Here is a 15,616-nt window from a genome sequence, read left to right on the forward strand (position 1 = left end):
CAATTGACTGGTGATTTTTCCTATGGGAAGTCCCACTGAAATGAATGAGACTTGCACCTGAGCATATACCATGCATTTCAGGGGACCTTTGTGCAGGAGAAGACTCCCTTGGCTGTATCCTGTACTAGAAATGGTTGGAAAGTGCAATCAATTTTAAATAGTATTGCATTTGTAACACACTGTCAACAGTTTTTTCTATATATTTCGGTTTCACAGGGATGAACATTTGGAAATGGAAGGCAAATCTGAGTTACTATATACAAGTTACTACCTTTTATATAATTGATAAACTATTTGAATTTTTTCTTCCAATAGCAAACTGGTTGTCACGACATTCTAATAATTTATATTAATACAAGTGTGTTTAGGATTTAAAAGGACAAGCTGCTGTTCTATAACACATCAGACTTACTTCATATTTGGAAAACAAAACCAAAAGAATAGGGTGGGTGGTGGAGAGTAGCATTTTCTAGCTTGTGATATTGCTTTCTTCTTGCCTCTGGTGCGATGCCTTTCTTAGGGCAGTACTGCTAAATAAATGTTGTTGTTGACTTCCTTTTTACCCCTTTGTTTTGAATAAAGTGTGTCGTTTCTTCAATGTTTATGTATTTTTCAAACTATACTAAGTCACAAAAGAAGTCCAACTGGTGAGTTTGGAAATAGAAGTTCACAGAGATCCTAGTGTGTTCACACTTTCCACCAGCTGTTGAATACAGAAGTCAAATTATTTTATCTCCATAGACGTACCATTCTGTGTAATCTCCTGCGCTGGACATGCTCCTATTGAATCTGACCTTGTTAGTTTTAGTCTTCGGCCTGTTTTACCACAGAACACAGTCTCAAATTCCTAAAAATAGAACACAACAGAATAATTACAATATGACCTATGAATGAGCATGTTCCTTAAGACAAAGTTATCCCTAAAGCAAATTATAAGCAACCTTTAGGTGTTCGCGCCTTATCTCAGCAACAAAAACATGGTGCTTCAGTGCAAGAGTGCTGCCTTATTCATTTCAACGTGGAGCGGCGTCCATGAATGAGGAGTCACTTTTGTAAATGAATGGGGCAGCTAGTGCAGACATGGAGCTTCCTAACCTGGGGTGACAGTACAGACGTGGAAATACTGCCTGTGAAAGAGCATTTCCAAAATTTTGATAACATGGCCAAATTAAATTTAAAATATGCATGTAACCTTTAAATCCACAGAAGTGTAACCCTTACACCTCTGTAAGGGCAGTATAATTATCCTCATGAAAATAAGGGGAAATAACGCTGAGTGTGTAGCTTGCTTAAGACCACCAACTGCAGTGTTTTGTTCAGCAACATGTAACGTATTAACTGAACTACTGAGCAGAGAGTTCATAGCTCACAGTCACTTCATTGATCATAGAATCATAGAATCATAGAATAGCAGAGTTGGAAGGGGCCTACAAGGCCATCGAGTCCAACCCCCTGCTCAATGCAGGAATCCACCCTAAAGCATCCCTGACAGATGGTTGTCCAGCTGCCTCTTGAATGCCTCTAGTGTGGGAGAGCCCACAACCTCCCTAGGTAGCTGATTCCACCGTCGCACTGCTCTAACAGTCAGGAAGTTTTTCCTGATGTCCAGCTCTGAAACATCAGTTACACATTCTATGCTTTAGATGTACATGACCCGAAGAGGGACACACAAATCCTTGAAATAAAGTAATAAGTCCTTTACAGAGTTAGCTCCCCAGCGATTGTTTCTTTGAATCTTACTCAATGCTAGGAGCCAAACTGATTCGGTAGGCCAGAGGGTGAGCTCCTTACCAGCTCCTAACGTCTTATTTCCTTCTAGCCTGGAATCATGCTTTCACCTTCCCCAGCCTCGTCTAGAATCTACCATGGTTTCTGAGTATCAAAATTAGACCAATCATGTATGAAAACTTGTTATCTGTTTCAAAGCAAATGCAGTTTATAGCATGATCAGAAACCATGCAAATTGCTAGACGTTACAATATCTTGATCAGTTAGGAGGCTGAGCAGGGGCTACAGGGTTGTGCCCTCTCTCTCACTGGTCCCTTCTCTCATGGGAATTCCTCCACCCTGCCTGGCTTAACTAGTTTCATGTTAGGTACAATATTATACGCAGGTAACATTAATGAGGTTCCTTCAACAATGGAAAAAGCCTCAAATCTTGGTTTCAAACCTTGATTAAGAGGGAATCCCAGTTAAGGCTGGCATGAGAAATTTGAACCAGAGAAGGGAAGAAGCTTGCAATCCTCACAACTCCCAATTTATTATTATATGTCCTGCTGTTTTTAAAACTGCTACTTGTTTTTAACTGTCGTTACTTTTGTTGTTTTGGTCTGTTTGGGTTTTTTTTAGGTTGTATTTAGTTTTGTTTTCATACTGTCTTGATTTTGTATAAGCCATTTCGTATATTTTTGCCGAAAGGTGTGGTATAAATTCAATGATGATGATGATATCTAACTTTTCCCTTTGAACTTATGAATGTATTTTTTAAGAAACAGTTAATACTGCAAGAGTTAAAAGCACCTGTAGTTCTTGTCTAAGGAGGACATAAATTTTCTGCTCTGCCGGATCACCACAGAATCTCAGCAGCACAAGGCATGCCAGTGTCCTTAGCTCTGATGTTAAGAAATTGCATTGCATTTATATCCTGCCTTTTTTCCTCTGAGGAACTCGAGGCGGTGTACATAATCCTCCTCTCCATTTTTATCCTCACAACAACCCTGTGAGGTAGGTTGATAATGGCCTATGGAATGACATATGGAGGGCAAAGCATTGCTGCTCTGTATAGCTCATCTTGCAAGCGACAACCACAGCTATAGGGTGGCACCGATGAAGATGCATAGAGAACAAAAAAGTATGTTCCTGTAAATCGTCAACAAAAGTAGCTATCAAGATTCAACGAGACATTTCTTTATTGCTTTAACTTTCATATTGTAGCATTGTGTTGTATGTTTGCATTGAACTTATTGACCTTCTTCAGAGAATCACTATGCCGTTCCTGAATATATTTTAGAAATGCTGTTGTCCATTGTAAAGTTGTTGCCTTATCAGTATCTGAAGTGCAGAATGGAACAAGAAGATTCAGTTCATCACAGCAAATCCTGATTCTGCGCCTAGAAGGAGATACAACACGATCAGTTCTAGAACCATGGTTGTTGTGTGTTTTTTTTAAACCCATTAAGTGGTGGTATCATTGTGGGGGGAAAAAAGCAAAAGGGAACATGTTCCCGGTGCTGGTGAAATGATTCTCATCATCATCATCATCATCATCATCATCATCACCACAATGCGTTTTGGAACATTAATCTCTTATTCCTCAGGAGCAGTAATCTTCAACAATGAGAAGTCCTTCACACAAAAGCACAAACAAATCTTCCAGCTTTTACAGACTGCCATTTACAATCTTTTGTACAAGCTAGAAGGTTCATTTGTGCTTGTAAGTCGAAAGAGGGATGTCTCATTGCTGAAATTTATTGCTCCTGAGGAAGGAGAGATTAATTCTCCAAAATGCATTGAACTATTAATAACAATAAGGAGAATGATATCACCAGCACCAGGGACCCATTCTCTCTTCTCTTCTTGGTTATCTGGTATTGTTCTCTCACTCACCTTAGAGTATACCCAGTTATTTTATATTTTAAGCAAGGTGGCAGAAAAGCAGTTTATAAAATTATTTATTTATAGAGTCATTTATATGCTACCTTTTGACACACCTACAAAGGTGGTTCAATAATAACATAGTCCTGATACAATAGGGTTCATCAGATGAGCGTTTTATCACACACTCGCTACTGCCCACTCACGTTTTTCCACGTGACCTTTAGATGTTGGCCTCCCACTCCTTCTTGCCTTCTTTCCATCACAAAATAGACCCCCCAAAATCTGACTTTTTTTTTTTAATGGAACATGCCACGATTTCCTTCTGTGTGCAGGAAAAGTGGCACGATAAAAACAGCCCCTGAATGGGTTGAGTGGTCTTTGCTTACTTCCTCTTTCTTCTCCAAGAAGAAAGAGGAAGTATTGAGTAACAAAAGCAGGGGCGGAGAAGCAACGGTAGAGAACCATGATTTCCCCTGTCTGATGATGCTCAATAACAGCTGAGAACAGTAACAGCATCATCAGATGGGGAGGGGGGCAGAATCACAGTTCCTTACCATCACTTCTCTGCCCCCGCTCCTGTCCCAGTAGCGAGCATGTGATATAACACTCATCTGATGAACCCCTTAAACTACTATATAAACAACAGCCAGCAAGGTTAACATGCAATAAAACCTGGGGTACTTCCAGATGAGGCTTTCATCTTATAATCACCCTACCTCAAAACATGGGAGGGGGAATTGAGGGGGGGAACCAGTCATCATTGTCACATTAGTTAACCTTTCTATGTTTTCCCACCACTTCTTCCACAGAAAAAGGGACATTCTGGAGAATGGCAATGATGGTAAATCTTCTTCCCCAGCCTTCCTGGTGTTTCAGCCACTAGCGCTGGTCCTATTACACCCCACTAAGGCAGAGATCCTGTACCCATAGCATTCCAGAAACAAAAAGGGTGTGATTCTTAATGCAAGGGAAAGAATGTTTGTTGTGGAGTGGCAAGAAGCCTGCTGTTTCCCCCTCACTTTAAACTGTTTAGGTTTGTGTGTGTGTGTTAATTCAGTGAAGACAAATAAAAACTAGTCATTTGACACAAACCTTCCAAATAATTTTATTAACTGAAGGCACAATGTTTTTCATTTTAAAAGTGAAAATGACTGGCTGTAAAACTAAGAACAGTGTGCATTGCTCCTAGAAAGGAAGTAGCATTGCTAGTACTAATGTCTAAAAGATTATGGAAATATGTTTTTGTGGTATAGCTTGTTTGTCCAGGGCTACTACATAAGCTCTTAGATAGGTAACGCTTTACTAGATATCATTTCACTCCTCCATACATACCTCGCAGTTATGGGACTCTCCTCTAATTAATTTGGGGCCCATTCTTTCAGGATCTCGGATGGAATAGGGTCTGACAACATCCCAGATTTCAGACCATCAGTAGGTGGAGATCTTCAGGCTATAAGATTTATTTCCAGCCATTGTTATTTATTTGTTTAAACCACAGGCCCCAGCCTCAACTCAGTTTGGACGTGTGGACACACAGCATCCAACATCCATTGGGTTTGAGTCTGTTATTTTTTTATCCGGATGGGGTTCCCACATGAGTTTGGGAGACAGACTAAGCATTACCTTGGGTTGGCAAGACAAGTATTTTGTGGGAAGAACTCATCCTGATAATTGAGTGTGAGAAGTTGCATGCCCCCCAGATGCTGTGGTCATTCAGGGTGTGAAAGACCTGGGGAAATTGAAAGTCTCCAAGTTCATTGGACTGGAGGCTTGGCCAGTTCCAGGATTCGTGGTCAGACCTCCCAGAGAGGCATGTGTGGTAGTGGGCTGCAGATGTCAGAAGGGTCAACAGAGCCAAGAAGAAAGTAAACAAAACCATGAGTTGCTTTGTAGCACTTGTGGAGGTTAGGGTGTTAGATGGTGCAGCATCAGGGCAACTCCTTTAAATGTTCAGAATTGTTCAGACTTGACGGCATTTATTTCTCAGCTGTTGGCTGGGTGATATTTTTAAAGGCCTCCTGAACTGGTTGCAGTTGATTTCAGTTTAGCAATGGACAGAGCAGGCTCAGCTGCTGGTCTCTTGTGGCACTGGAGGCATTGGGCCAGATCAGGAGTAAACAGGAGTTGAGGCTCTTCCATTCTCCAAAAGGGTTTGGGAGGGGTGCTTTAACGCTTCATTCCAATTCACAGTCTAACATGCTGCCACACACCCAAGTTGAAGAAAGGGCCCACGATATTGGTTCATGCAATGGTGGGGTTGAGATTCCTGTAATTCTCAGCAGTTACCCCGGCAGATAAAATAGGGTGATTAAACGGCTAGAAATCAGGCTGCCTGATGGCTGGATCCTTCCCCTATGCCATACCAAACTCTGTGAGCTGTAACCAATAAACATTGTGGCTGTTACTTTTCCCATTCTTTTCTATGTGTGGCTTTTGCCCCAGACCCTCTGTCCCACTCTCATTTGCACTGCTGATGCAAGCTCAAATTAGTACTAGATGGAACCACACTCAATAGTTAAGAAGTTTTTTGGGGGAAGCGCTATACAAATGTATAGAAGATAGCCGAATTTATGCTTCTCACACATCATAGTAAATGTCATAAGCAAACAAATAAATGGGACTTGTTTGTGCAAAAGCTTTACACACAAAATGACACAATGGCTCAGTTCAGACAACACGTTTCTCAATGGTGGTTTTAGAACACCACGGTGGAGTTCTAAATGGCGAGAAAACTTCACGCAAAGGGGGAGTTTTTTGGGAGAAATACTCCATGAAGAATATCAGCGCTGTGCAGAGGAGAGTTCCTGTACAATGGTTGGGTTGTGTGTTGGGTGGGGGGCTCCATGGAATTTTCTGTTGCATTGAGTTGACTGTTCCCAGGAGTGCCGCTCTAGGAAAGCCACCAGGGTTGTTTTTTCGCAGCAACGGCTGAGGTCAAGGGGAGGAGAGAGGGCGGAGGAGCTGTCAATCAAATGTCGCATTGACTTTTACTCAACTCCACGGTAGCCCAGTCACACAATGGCAGAGTTAGAACATGTTGTGTGGGGAGGACCCCCTAAAATCTCAACCATTGAGTGGAGTTTTCACACAGTGTTGACTAATGTGTTGTCTGAACTGAGCCATTCTTTCACAAAGACCTGCTATGTTCTTTTCAGAGACCACCAATAGCAATTACCTTCTGTCTCTTTCCATCCGGTTATGCCTCTCCCGACGCTGTGATACACCACCTTGGGTTCCACTTTGTGTGCTCTGAGTTGGCTGTGCTGCTTGCCACGTACCCTGTGCTGGACCTGCGCTTTGGTTATCACACACATTTTGAATATCACCAAGAGGTTTGCGCTGTACATTGGTGTCCAAGGAGTGTATTCGACTGCGGCTCCTTTTGTTTATTGTTTGCTTGCATAAAGCCTCCCCTTAGCAATAATAATAGCAACAACAAGAGAGGAAAATGCAGTACTTCATCATTTTTGTACGTACATAAAAATAGTGGTTGAAATGAAACTTCATGCTGTAATGTTCTTATCTCTGGCTTATTTATTCTAAGGCCGTCCATTACTTTAATATTTTTGGTTGATTAATTGCTTGCATTTGATGAGGGGCTTGTCTAGACGATGGGTTTGCCACGGGGTGGATCCACAGTGGTGGCAGGTCATATACATGATGCAGCCGCCATTGCGAAGCCATCCAGGGGCAAACTCCAGAAACTCCGCTGAAAAAAAGTTGGGCACTTACTCTGACTTTTTTGTCTGTAGAGGTGTGCCACAGCCAATGGCACCCCCTGATTTGTTGCCATCGGCTGGACAGAGAAGGAGGTGGACCTCTAGGAGCTAAGGAGAGCCCCCTGGTAAAAAAATAAAAATAAATAAAACCCGGGGGGGGGGAGTATAGGAACGGGCCCCGTTCCTATACTCCCCCACCCCATTTTTTATCTGTGAAGCTGTGCAGATACAGATAATGATTACAAAAACCACCAGGGGGAAAGGAACGGGCAGCCAGAGAAAGGTCAGAGGGAGGAAAGGTGGTTCGGGCACCCTGCGTCCCTCTCCTCATCCTCCTCTGGCTGCCTCATTCCTCTCTCATCCCTCCCGGTGCTCAGCGCAGTGGCAGCTGCGGTGGAAATCTGCATGTGCATTCCTTTCTGTGTAGATGCCAGGAAAGAATACAAGTGCGGGAGCTGGAGGCCTCACGGCGCCAAAGCGCCGCTGTTGTGGGAGCCAGATTAATCAATTACATGTAAATAAAATTTCAATACATTTGCATCTTCACAAAACCTTAATATAGGTATCACCTTCAGATACTGAAGTATGAGACATTAAATTTCAGACTGATTGCCATTTATATTCCCTATTGCAGCATCACATCACAATCAAAATAACCTTAAAGATAAACAACCTCCACTGTTTAAATTGATCCCTACTAATTAGTAAGCTGAGGTTTATACATACTTCCAAACAATTGCAATTACTGTGAAATTGCCCTGCCTTATTCATGGAATTCTTCAGGGGGTGGTAATGATATTGGACCTGTTCGGACAACATTCTAAGCCATGGTTAGGCCACTAACCCTTTTGCGGCAAAAGGTTAGTGAGCATGTTTAAACCATGGTTATGTAGCCAACATGGTTAGGAATGGTTCACACGACATGCTAAATCATGGTTCAAATGACACACTAAGCCATAATGTTTAGCTCAAAATGCTTAACCTCCGTGGCTTAGCGTGTTGCCTGAGCAGAGTCATTGTCTTCAATTTCTAACCCTCCTGTGCTTTCTCACTGTTTCCTCCAGGAAAAAAAAAATATTAAGGAGAATAAGACAAAATAGCTGCACATAGCCTTTTGAATGGTTAGTTAATATACCAGCCCGAGTCCCCTCTGAGTGATAGTACAATCCTCTACATGTCTGCTCAGAAGATATCTCATGGGGTTGAATTCAGATTTATGCTGGATCAATTATGACAATGAAAGTGGGCTTCCCCACCACCTCTTTCCAGGGCAGCCTCTCCAACTCCTCCACCATTTACCTCCCAGTTTAATCCAAACGTGTTCAGGCACAGCCTTATTTCTAGGACCAAGTGTCTGTTTTGTTGCTTCAATTTCCTGTTGGTAACAGATAGAAAAACTTCGAGGCAATCCAAGTTCTTGATGTTTGGTAGCTTCCAAAACAGAGGCTCCAGAGCTCTAAGAAAGAGAAATTGGTATTATGGAAAACTAAAATTTGTAAATAACGTTAGGTTTGTTCCCTTTTTATTAAATAAGAATTTCAAGCAGCTTCTGAATAATCAGCTTCCTTTGGAAGTGGAAAAGCACTAGAGACTAAGAGCTTCTTTAGACAAGAGTTTTATAGCATGCTGCACATCTTTCACTCCTTCTGCTGTTTTTTCGTTACAAAATAAGACTCCAAAAACCCGACTCTCCTGAAGAAGTTGCATTATAAAATGGCCACTAGCGGGCACTGTCCCCTTAAACTGAATGGGCCATGTGGGCACTGCTTTCTTTCCTTTTCTTCCCTGTGTGACTCTGCTTGTTCCTATTGCAGGAAGCAGAGCAACAGTAATGAAATGTGATTCTCCCCGCCCCCACCGGCTGAAAATCCTCAATATGCTTGAATACACATTACATGGGAGATCTATGACTGGATTTCCTGTTGAAATTCTCTTCTAAAACCGGCTGGGGAATGGGGGGGCTCCGATTTGCATCAGATGGAGGACAATCTAATACTTTCTCTCCCATGTCCCAATCTAAATCCCCCTCCCCAGCTGCTATTAGCTGCAGTGCCTGGATGTTATCTCCTTTGCACTTAATAGCAATTCTGGGGAGACAATTTGGTTTGATGTTGTAGTGTAGAGGGAAATATTTAAACTACCCTTCTCCCAACACAAATCAGACCTTGTAGCTGGCTTCAGAAGAGGGAAGTTATGGGAGGAAATCCAATTGTAGGTCTCCCACATAATGTGTAGTAAAATCCTTAGGCCAGAACAAGACATTACCTTGGCAAATCCGTGACCCCAACCCTACATCTGCTAAGGCAATGTGAGTATCTAGACCGCCTTCTCCCATATGAATCTGCCTGGCAATTAAGAACTTCAGCTTAGATCCTTCTCTGGATGCTCCCATCTTTGGAGTTTAGTTGGCTATTGGATGAGGCCATTTTCTCTGGTGACATCCTGGCTGTGAAGTTCCCTCCCTAGACATATTTGGGAGATGTAATAAAGATTTCAACCAAAGGTAAGACTGTGCCAAATGAAGATTACAAGGAGGAATATAGAGGAAGTTTCCAAAAAGAAATCAGAAATCTAACGTTCGCTTGTGTTCATGGTTCTTTGAATCCTGGCCAACACAAATTAATTGGTTCCATCAAATTGTATCAAACAAGTGTTAAATAGTTTTAAGATTCAAAACTCAAATTGTCAGTTCCCCTTACCGTATCTTCATTAGATTTGCAATTAAAAAAACTTGAAACAAAAAGGCTGCAATAAAAAACAGCAACACCAACCTGCGTTTGTGAAGGGTTTGCATTTCCAGTTGCAGCAGCAGCAGCATTTGAGTTGAATAGTGGACATGTAAACTGTAAGGCAGTAGTAGTTGCAGCAGCAGTCTTATTTTTCACTAATGTGGTACATTTATTCTGCTGGTGGTGGAGAGGAACACCCATCACTTCTGATGGATGGCGGATGAGGGTTACTAAACTATGAAATAAATTAATAAACAAGGGCACTTGTTTGAAATGCTTGAATTCCAAAAGCCATATGTTGCACACACTTTAGTATCAGTGACTATTCCAGTGTAGGTTCAGAGTTCTAGTTTAATTTGTGTCAAACATACATCCAAATACATACTTAAATGGATTATTATTCTATATACCTAAAGAAGCACGCTCCATTGTTTCTTTTCTTACCATTTAAAAAGATTGACTAAGCATTGTAACAATCTCTAAATCATAATTATTTGCATATGTAACATTTATTTTTAATTCATGGGTAGGCAGTGTTTCTTCACAGGAGATACGTTGCTTGAATTGTATTATTCACAGCTTTCCTTTTTGCTTTTGTACATATAAAATATAAGCCTAAACCATGTTGTAGATAATATGTACTAAAAGCTCAGGTGGCAAAAAAAAGGAAACACTTTACAAATACAAACAAAACAACCATTTAAATTATATGGACCTGATTTCTTCCAAGCTCAGATCACTAAGGGAATAGCTGAACCAAGAGTTAAAAGTGCATAGTATAACTACGGCTTAATCTACACCAAGCAGGATATTGCACTATGAAAGCAGTATATAAAAGGCAGGAGCCAAACTACTGCTTTACAGCAGTACCGAAGTGCACTGACAACTGTTGGGGCCTATTGACACATACCATATACCGCTTTCAGAGTGCAATATCCTGCTTAGTGTGGCTCCTGCCTTTCATATACCGCTTTCATAGTGCAATATCCTGCTTGGTGTAGATTAGGACTATACATGCTAAAAAAGTAGTGGACAGGCACTATCACTGCTGCCCTAGTGCAGTATCACAGCGTGTGGGGGCGCCAGCCAATCTACGATGTAACAGAGGCAAAAAGATAAAACACTGCTAGTGCCCAGAAGATGCACCACAGATCTAGTTAACTTTATTACACTGCACCTGTCTACATGCAAAATATCAGCCCTGAGGCTAGGAATTCTCCTACAGAGTATAAAATCCCTCCTAGGTGAATAGGCAAGCCCATTTCTCTGGCTGCTCCTGAGACACTTAGAGCTAATTCACATATTATGTTTTTAGGTATATATGTATCATAAAGCTACACCCATCAGATAGTCAGCATCGGTTGCAGCTTCCTAATGTGTACATTTGGGGCTCATCTACCCCAAGCAGGATATTCCACCATGAAAATGGTGTGAAAGTGGTATATAAAAGGCAGGAGCCACACTACTGCCTTATAACAGTATTGAAATGCACTTACAACTGTTGGGGCCCATTGACACGTACCATATGCCACTTTCGTAGTGTTATATCCTGCTTGGTGTAGATGTGTCATGGGCCCCAACTGTTGTCAGTGCACTTCAGTACCACTATAAAGCAATAGTGTAGATCCTGCAGTGCACTTCAATACTGCTATAGAGCAGTAGTGTAGCTCCTGCATTTTATATACCGCTTTCATAGTGGAATATCCTGCTTGGTGTAGATGAGCCCTTAGTAGCAAAACTGGCTTTGCCGACACATTTTATGGAATGTCTTTGGGCCAAAATCTGTGGATCTTTTGTATTTATTGGCAGTGCTATGATATATAGTAACAATCACTTCAACCGGATTGCTACTGAGAGTACATTGTTGGGCTTTTCTCACGTGATGTGCACAGCATTTTAGGACTAGAGTAAAAAAGAATAGTGCAGCACATCTCCCATCTGAGGCCTGGCATTAGCCATGTTCATACAAATGAAGATAGTCACACATAAATAAAAGAAGCAAATTAGGAGAGTTCTTTTCAGTTGAACAAGTTTCCCACTGCGTTTTTTTTAGAGTGAGAGTTTGCAAATGAATTCATTTGTAGTCAGATAATATAGAACTGAAGCTACAGTTCTAACATCCACAGACTGCAACACTGATCTGGAGTTTTGCCACTGATTTCAGATGTATATGAATTGCACCTTCGGTCAGAATCCTATAGATATTTAGACAGAAAAAAAGTCCTACAAATCCCAACACTGCCCTAGCCAGCCATGTTGGCAGGGCAATGCTGGGAGTTGTTTAAGCAGGGGGTGGGGGGAATCCTACATGCAGAGGATTGTGCCTTTAATGTTCTTGTGCCAGGTTTCGCAAACTGAGCTTGACACAGTATAAAAGCAAAATGTATTGATCCAAAGACGATGAGGAGCATCCTAAAAAAATCACATGTTCCTTAGAGTGGCTCAGTTTAAAGGCTGCAGTTTTTGTAAGAGTTACAGGGAGGGCAACTTGTGGACCTACAGGTGTTTTGGCCTACAGTCCCCATAACCTTCACCTTTGGTTGTGTTGGCTACAAGTTGTAGGCCAAAACATTTGAAGGTCACAAGTTGTCCACCCCTGTTCTAACACCAGGTTAGATCTAGCTCACATATGGGTAAAGATGGTAGTTTAAAATCACTTGCCATTGATAGGTTCACCCATTAGTGAATTTAATCACCTTTTCATAAATATAAACTGGGGGGGGTAGATAAAGTATGGAAATGAAATATTGTTACCCAGTTTATGTAAGCAAAATGGAGAATATATACAATTTAAATTAATTTGAATATAGAACTATGGAATTGCAATTATTCCTTATAAAACACCTCGTACAATCTTGTGTACACAGTGCACCCTAGTATTTCTCTTGTTCAGTTGACAATGGTTAATACATATGACTGAATTATATGCTTTAAAGGAAATATAAATGCAACACACTTGTTAATGGCTACTCCAGTTTCTTGGGTTTCTTGACACCTGGGAATTTCAGTCTGGATACTGTTGAATCTGTCTTCCAACCGAACACGGACTGCAGATTTGGCTCTAGAATCAGGAACTGGTGCTGAATTTTCCAGAAGCACATTTTCTTTATTTATGCCACCCAAGTTTTCACTATGTTTAACTTTAACTAAACTCTGCCCAGAAGTATCTCCAGAGTTACCATTAGGTGTTTTTTCAGCTTGGTTTAGAGGAAGGCTAGATTCACTAAGCAACATCATTCTTAGCTCCTGGAAGTCAATATGACCTAGACACTGATTAGGACCCATGAAACTGCTATCAGAAGCCAAGCCAGACTGGCAGATAATGGGGTAGAGTGACTGGTTCCCAGAGCTGTTTGATGAAAAGCCGCCTTGACTGGTATTACATGATGACAGATATTGTGATTGATTTGCAGTATTACTGGTTGAGAAGCAATTTGAATTTAATCTATTTTCTGTTTCATTTTCATTTGCTTGTGCCTCCATATGGGAATAAAGTATATGTTGAAGTTGTGTGTATTCTATTTCTGTCATCTCTACCAAGTTGAGATCAGTGGTGGTGAAGCTAAGGTTGTGCTCACCAAAAGAGGAATCTGTTGGGCCTTCAGCAACTGGAGCAGTAGAAGCTGGATCCGTAACCACAGCTCGAGGGTTGGAAACTTCAGACTCCTTGGTGGTTGAGTCTGACATGATTCTGAAGAATACTAATAATAACACAAAGTCTTTTGAAAACTGAATGTAGAAACAGTCAATGTCACCTGTTTGATGACCCAAAACTGCACAACACCTGCAGTCAAGAGCAGTACTATTAATACTATTATTCTATGCAATGTGGAGGTTGGATTGCCTCATTCTTCTATTACACACACCCATCTCCACCAGGACGTTACATTCCCAATTCCTGAGAGCACCATCACCAGTTAAAAACATCGACTCATCCAAAAGCAGATGAGTGGATTAATGTTTTAAAAAACAAAACGGCAAGTTCTTCTAAAAGTGCTTGAAGTTAAAGCTGCCAAATAAAATACCCAATCTTCTACTCAAAAAAAAAAAAGGGGGGGGGAGGAGAAAAAAAACCCAAACAGACACACACAAAATATTTGGGGGGGGGGGGTTAGGGGTGGCAGAGAGATCTAGTCTTAAAAAGGGGAGAGGCACTACACACTTCAAATCCCACAGGCAGAAATGGGAAGCAACCTAGCAATATAAAAAGATTGCACACTACCCTTTAAAAAAGCATCATATGAAGTGCCCTATTTAAAACACAGAGGGATGCCTTTAGCCACATATTCCTGAGAGGTCAAATGGGGTGGAATGGGGATTAAGCCCCTTCCGAATGACACCCCCAGTGCTAAGAGGGGCATGAACTCAAAGCCCTTCGGCACCCCCTCCTCCTCCTCGTGGAGAGGGGTGTCTGGCCAGTAGCAAGCAGGCAAGCACTGGTGGTACCCCCACACCTGTCAGGGCAGGGCCCAAAGCATCAACCAGGTAGGTAACCAAGACCACCTTAGCAACCAACAGGAGGCAAGCAGGCAGGCAGGCTGGCTAGGAAGGACAGCCCCGCCCACCCGCCTTTCAGCCCTCGCGACCGTCCCCAAACGGTCCCGAGGCTACCTACACGCGCCAAAGCCCCGCCTACCTTCTCCGCCTATCCCCGCCTCTTTCGGCCACTCTAACGGCGAAAAACCGCAACGCAGGCGAGGGGGGAGAGAAAGAGGCCAAACCGTGAGCGCGCGCGCGTGCGTCGTTCCCCTTGCGAAGCCCCGCTGGGCTCAAGGGCGGCAACGGACGCGCCCGCTCGATCCCTCAGTGCCCTCAAGGCAGTTCCCTCAGTCAGCCGCCCCCCCGCCCCCGCCCCGTTTACCTTTTCACAGGGAATTCTCTTCCCTCACGTACATTCTTACCACCTCGCAAGGCGAACTTGCCTCATAAATGCTGCCAAGAATTAACCTTTCCCTCCCCTCATAAACGTTTCTTTACGTCTCCTGAATTCTAGCCTTATGCCCCGCCAACCCCAACCCCGACTCCATTTCTGGTTCAGCTGTAAGGGGAGATTCGCCTCAGCTTCGCCAACACGCGTGCCAGGCTTTTCACAGCGCAACCAGCGCTTTTCCGTTCAGACGACATTAAATACCCTCAAGAGGACTTACTTCCGGGTAGCACTGTATATGCAGGGAATCCCCGAAGTGGTTTTTATTGAATGCCCTTTAGGCTTATTGAAATTACCCAGTTCCATAGGTGCAAACACTTTTTCTGAGGCAAGAACACTACATTTCCCTCAATATTATTAATTGATAGAACACCTGCTTTGCATGCGGATGGTCCCAGGTTCAATCCCTGGCATCTCCAGGTAGAGCTGGAAAAACTCCTGTCTGAATCTCTGGAAAGCCATTGCTGCCAGTCAGTGTGGACAATACTAGGCTAGAAGGACTAGTAGCCTGACTCCCCATTAGGCAGCTTCCGAAGTTCCCAGGCTGCAATTCAATGTGTAACATATTAAAATCACCAGCCACTTCACCCATAAGCATGCCCTGAAAAGCCCCAAACCCAACCCAAACTCTTAACTATCATCTT

The 15,616-nt window shown here is 42.4% G+C and overlaps 1 protein-coding gene across 1 annotated transcript; it reads right to left on the reverse strand.

Annotated features, from left to right (window-relative positions):
- Positions 1-724: 724 nt before the first annotated feature.
- On the reverse strand, positions 725-13,591 carry TCFL5 (transcription factor like 5). The gene is made up of 6 exons (XM_063120878.1): positions 13,002-13,591; positions 10,082-10,280; positions 8,616-8,772; positions 6,773-7,010; positions 2,969-3,110; positions 725-847 (listed from the first exon to the last, which is right to left on the reverse strand). The coding sequence occupies exons 1-6, from the start codon at positions 13,574-13,576 to the stop codon at positions 725-727; spliced, it is 1,434 nt and encodes a 477-aa protein (XP_062976948.1). The 5' UTR covers positions 13,577-13,591.
- Between the last annotated feature and the right edge of the window lie 2,025 nt (positions 13,592-15,616).

This window comes from Elgaria multicarinata, chromosome 1 (genome assembly GCF_023053635.1).
Source record: "Elgaria multicarinata webbii isolate HBS135686 ecotype San Diego chromosome 1, rElgMul1.1.pri, whole genome shotgun sequence".
Taxonomy (NCBI): domain Eukaryota; kingdom Metazoa; phylum Chordata; class Lepidosauria; order Squamata; family Anguidae; genus Elgaria; species Elgaria multicarinata.

Excerpts from the sequence above, each read along its gene's own strand:
- TCFL5 (XM_063120878.1), bottom strand. The coding sequence starts at position 13,576 with ATGACAGAAATAGAATACACACAACTTCAACATATACTTTATTCCCAT. Across the intron at positions 8,773-10,081 it reads CTTCACAAACGCAGGTTGGT|AGCTCTGGAGCCTCTGTTTT; the intron begins GTTGCTGTTTTT and ends TCTCTTTCTTAG. Across the intron at positions 3,111-6,772 it reads CGGATGGAAAGAGACAGAAG|GCGCAGAATCAGGATTTGCT; the intron begins GTAATTGCTATT and ends ATCTCCTTCTAG.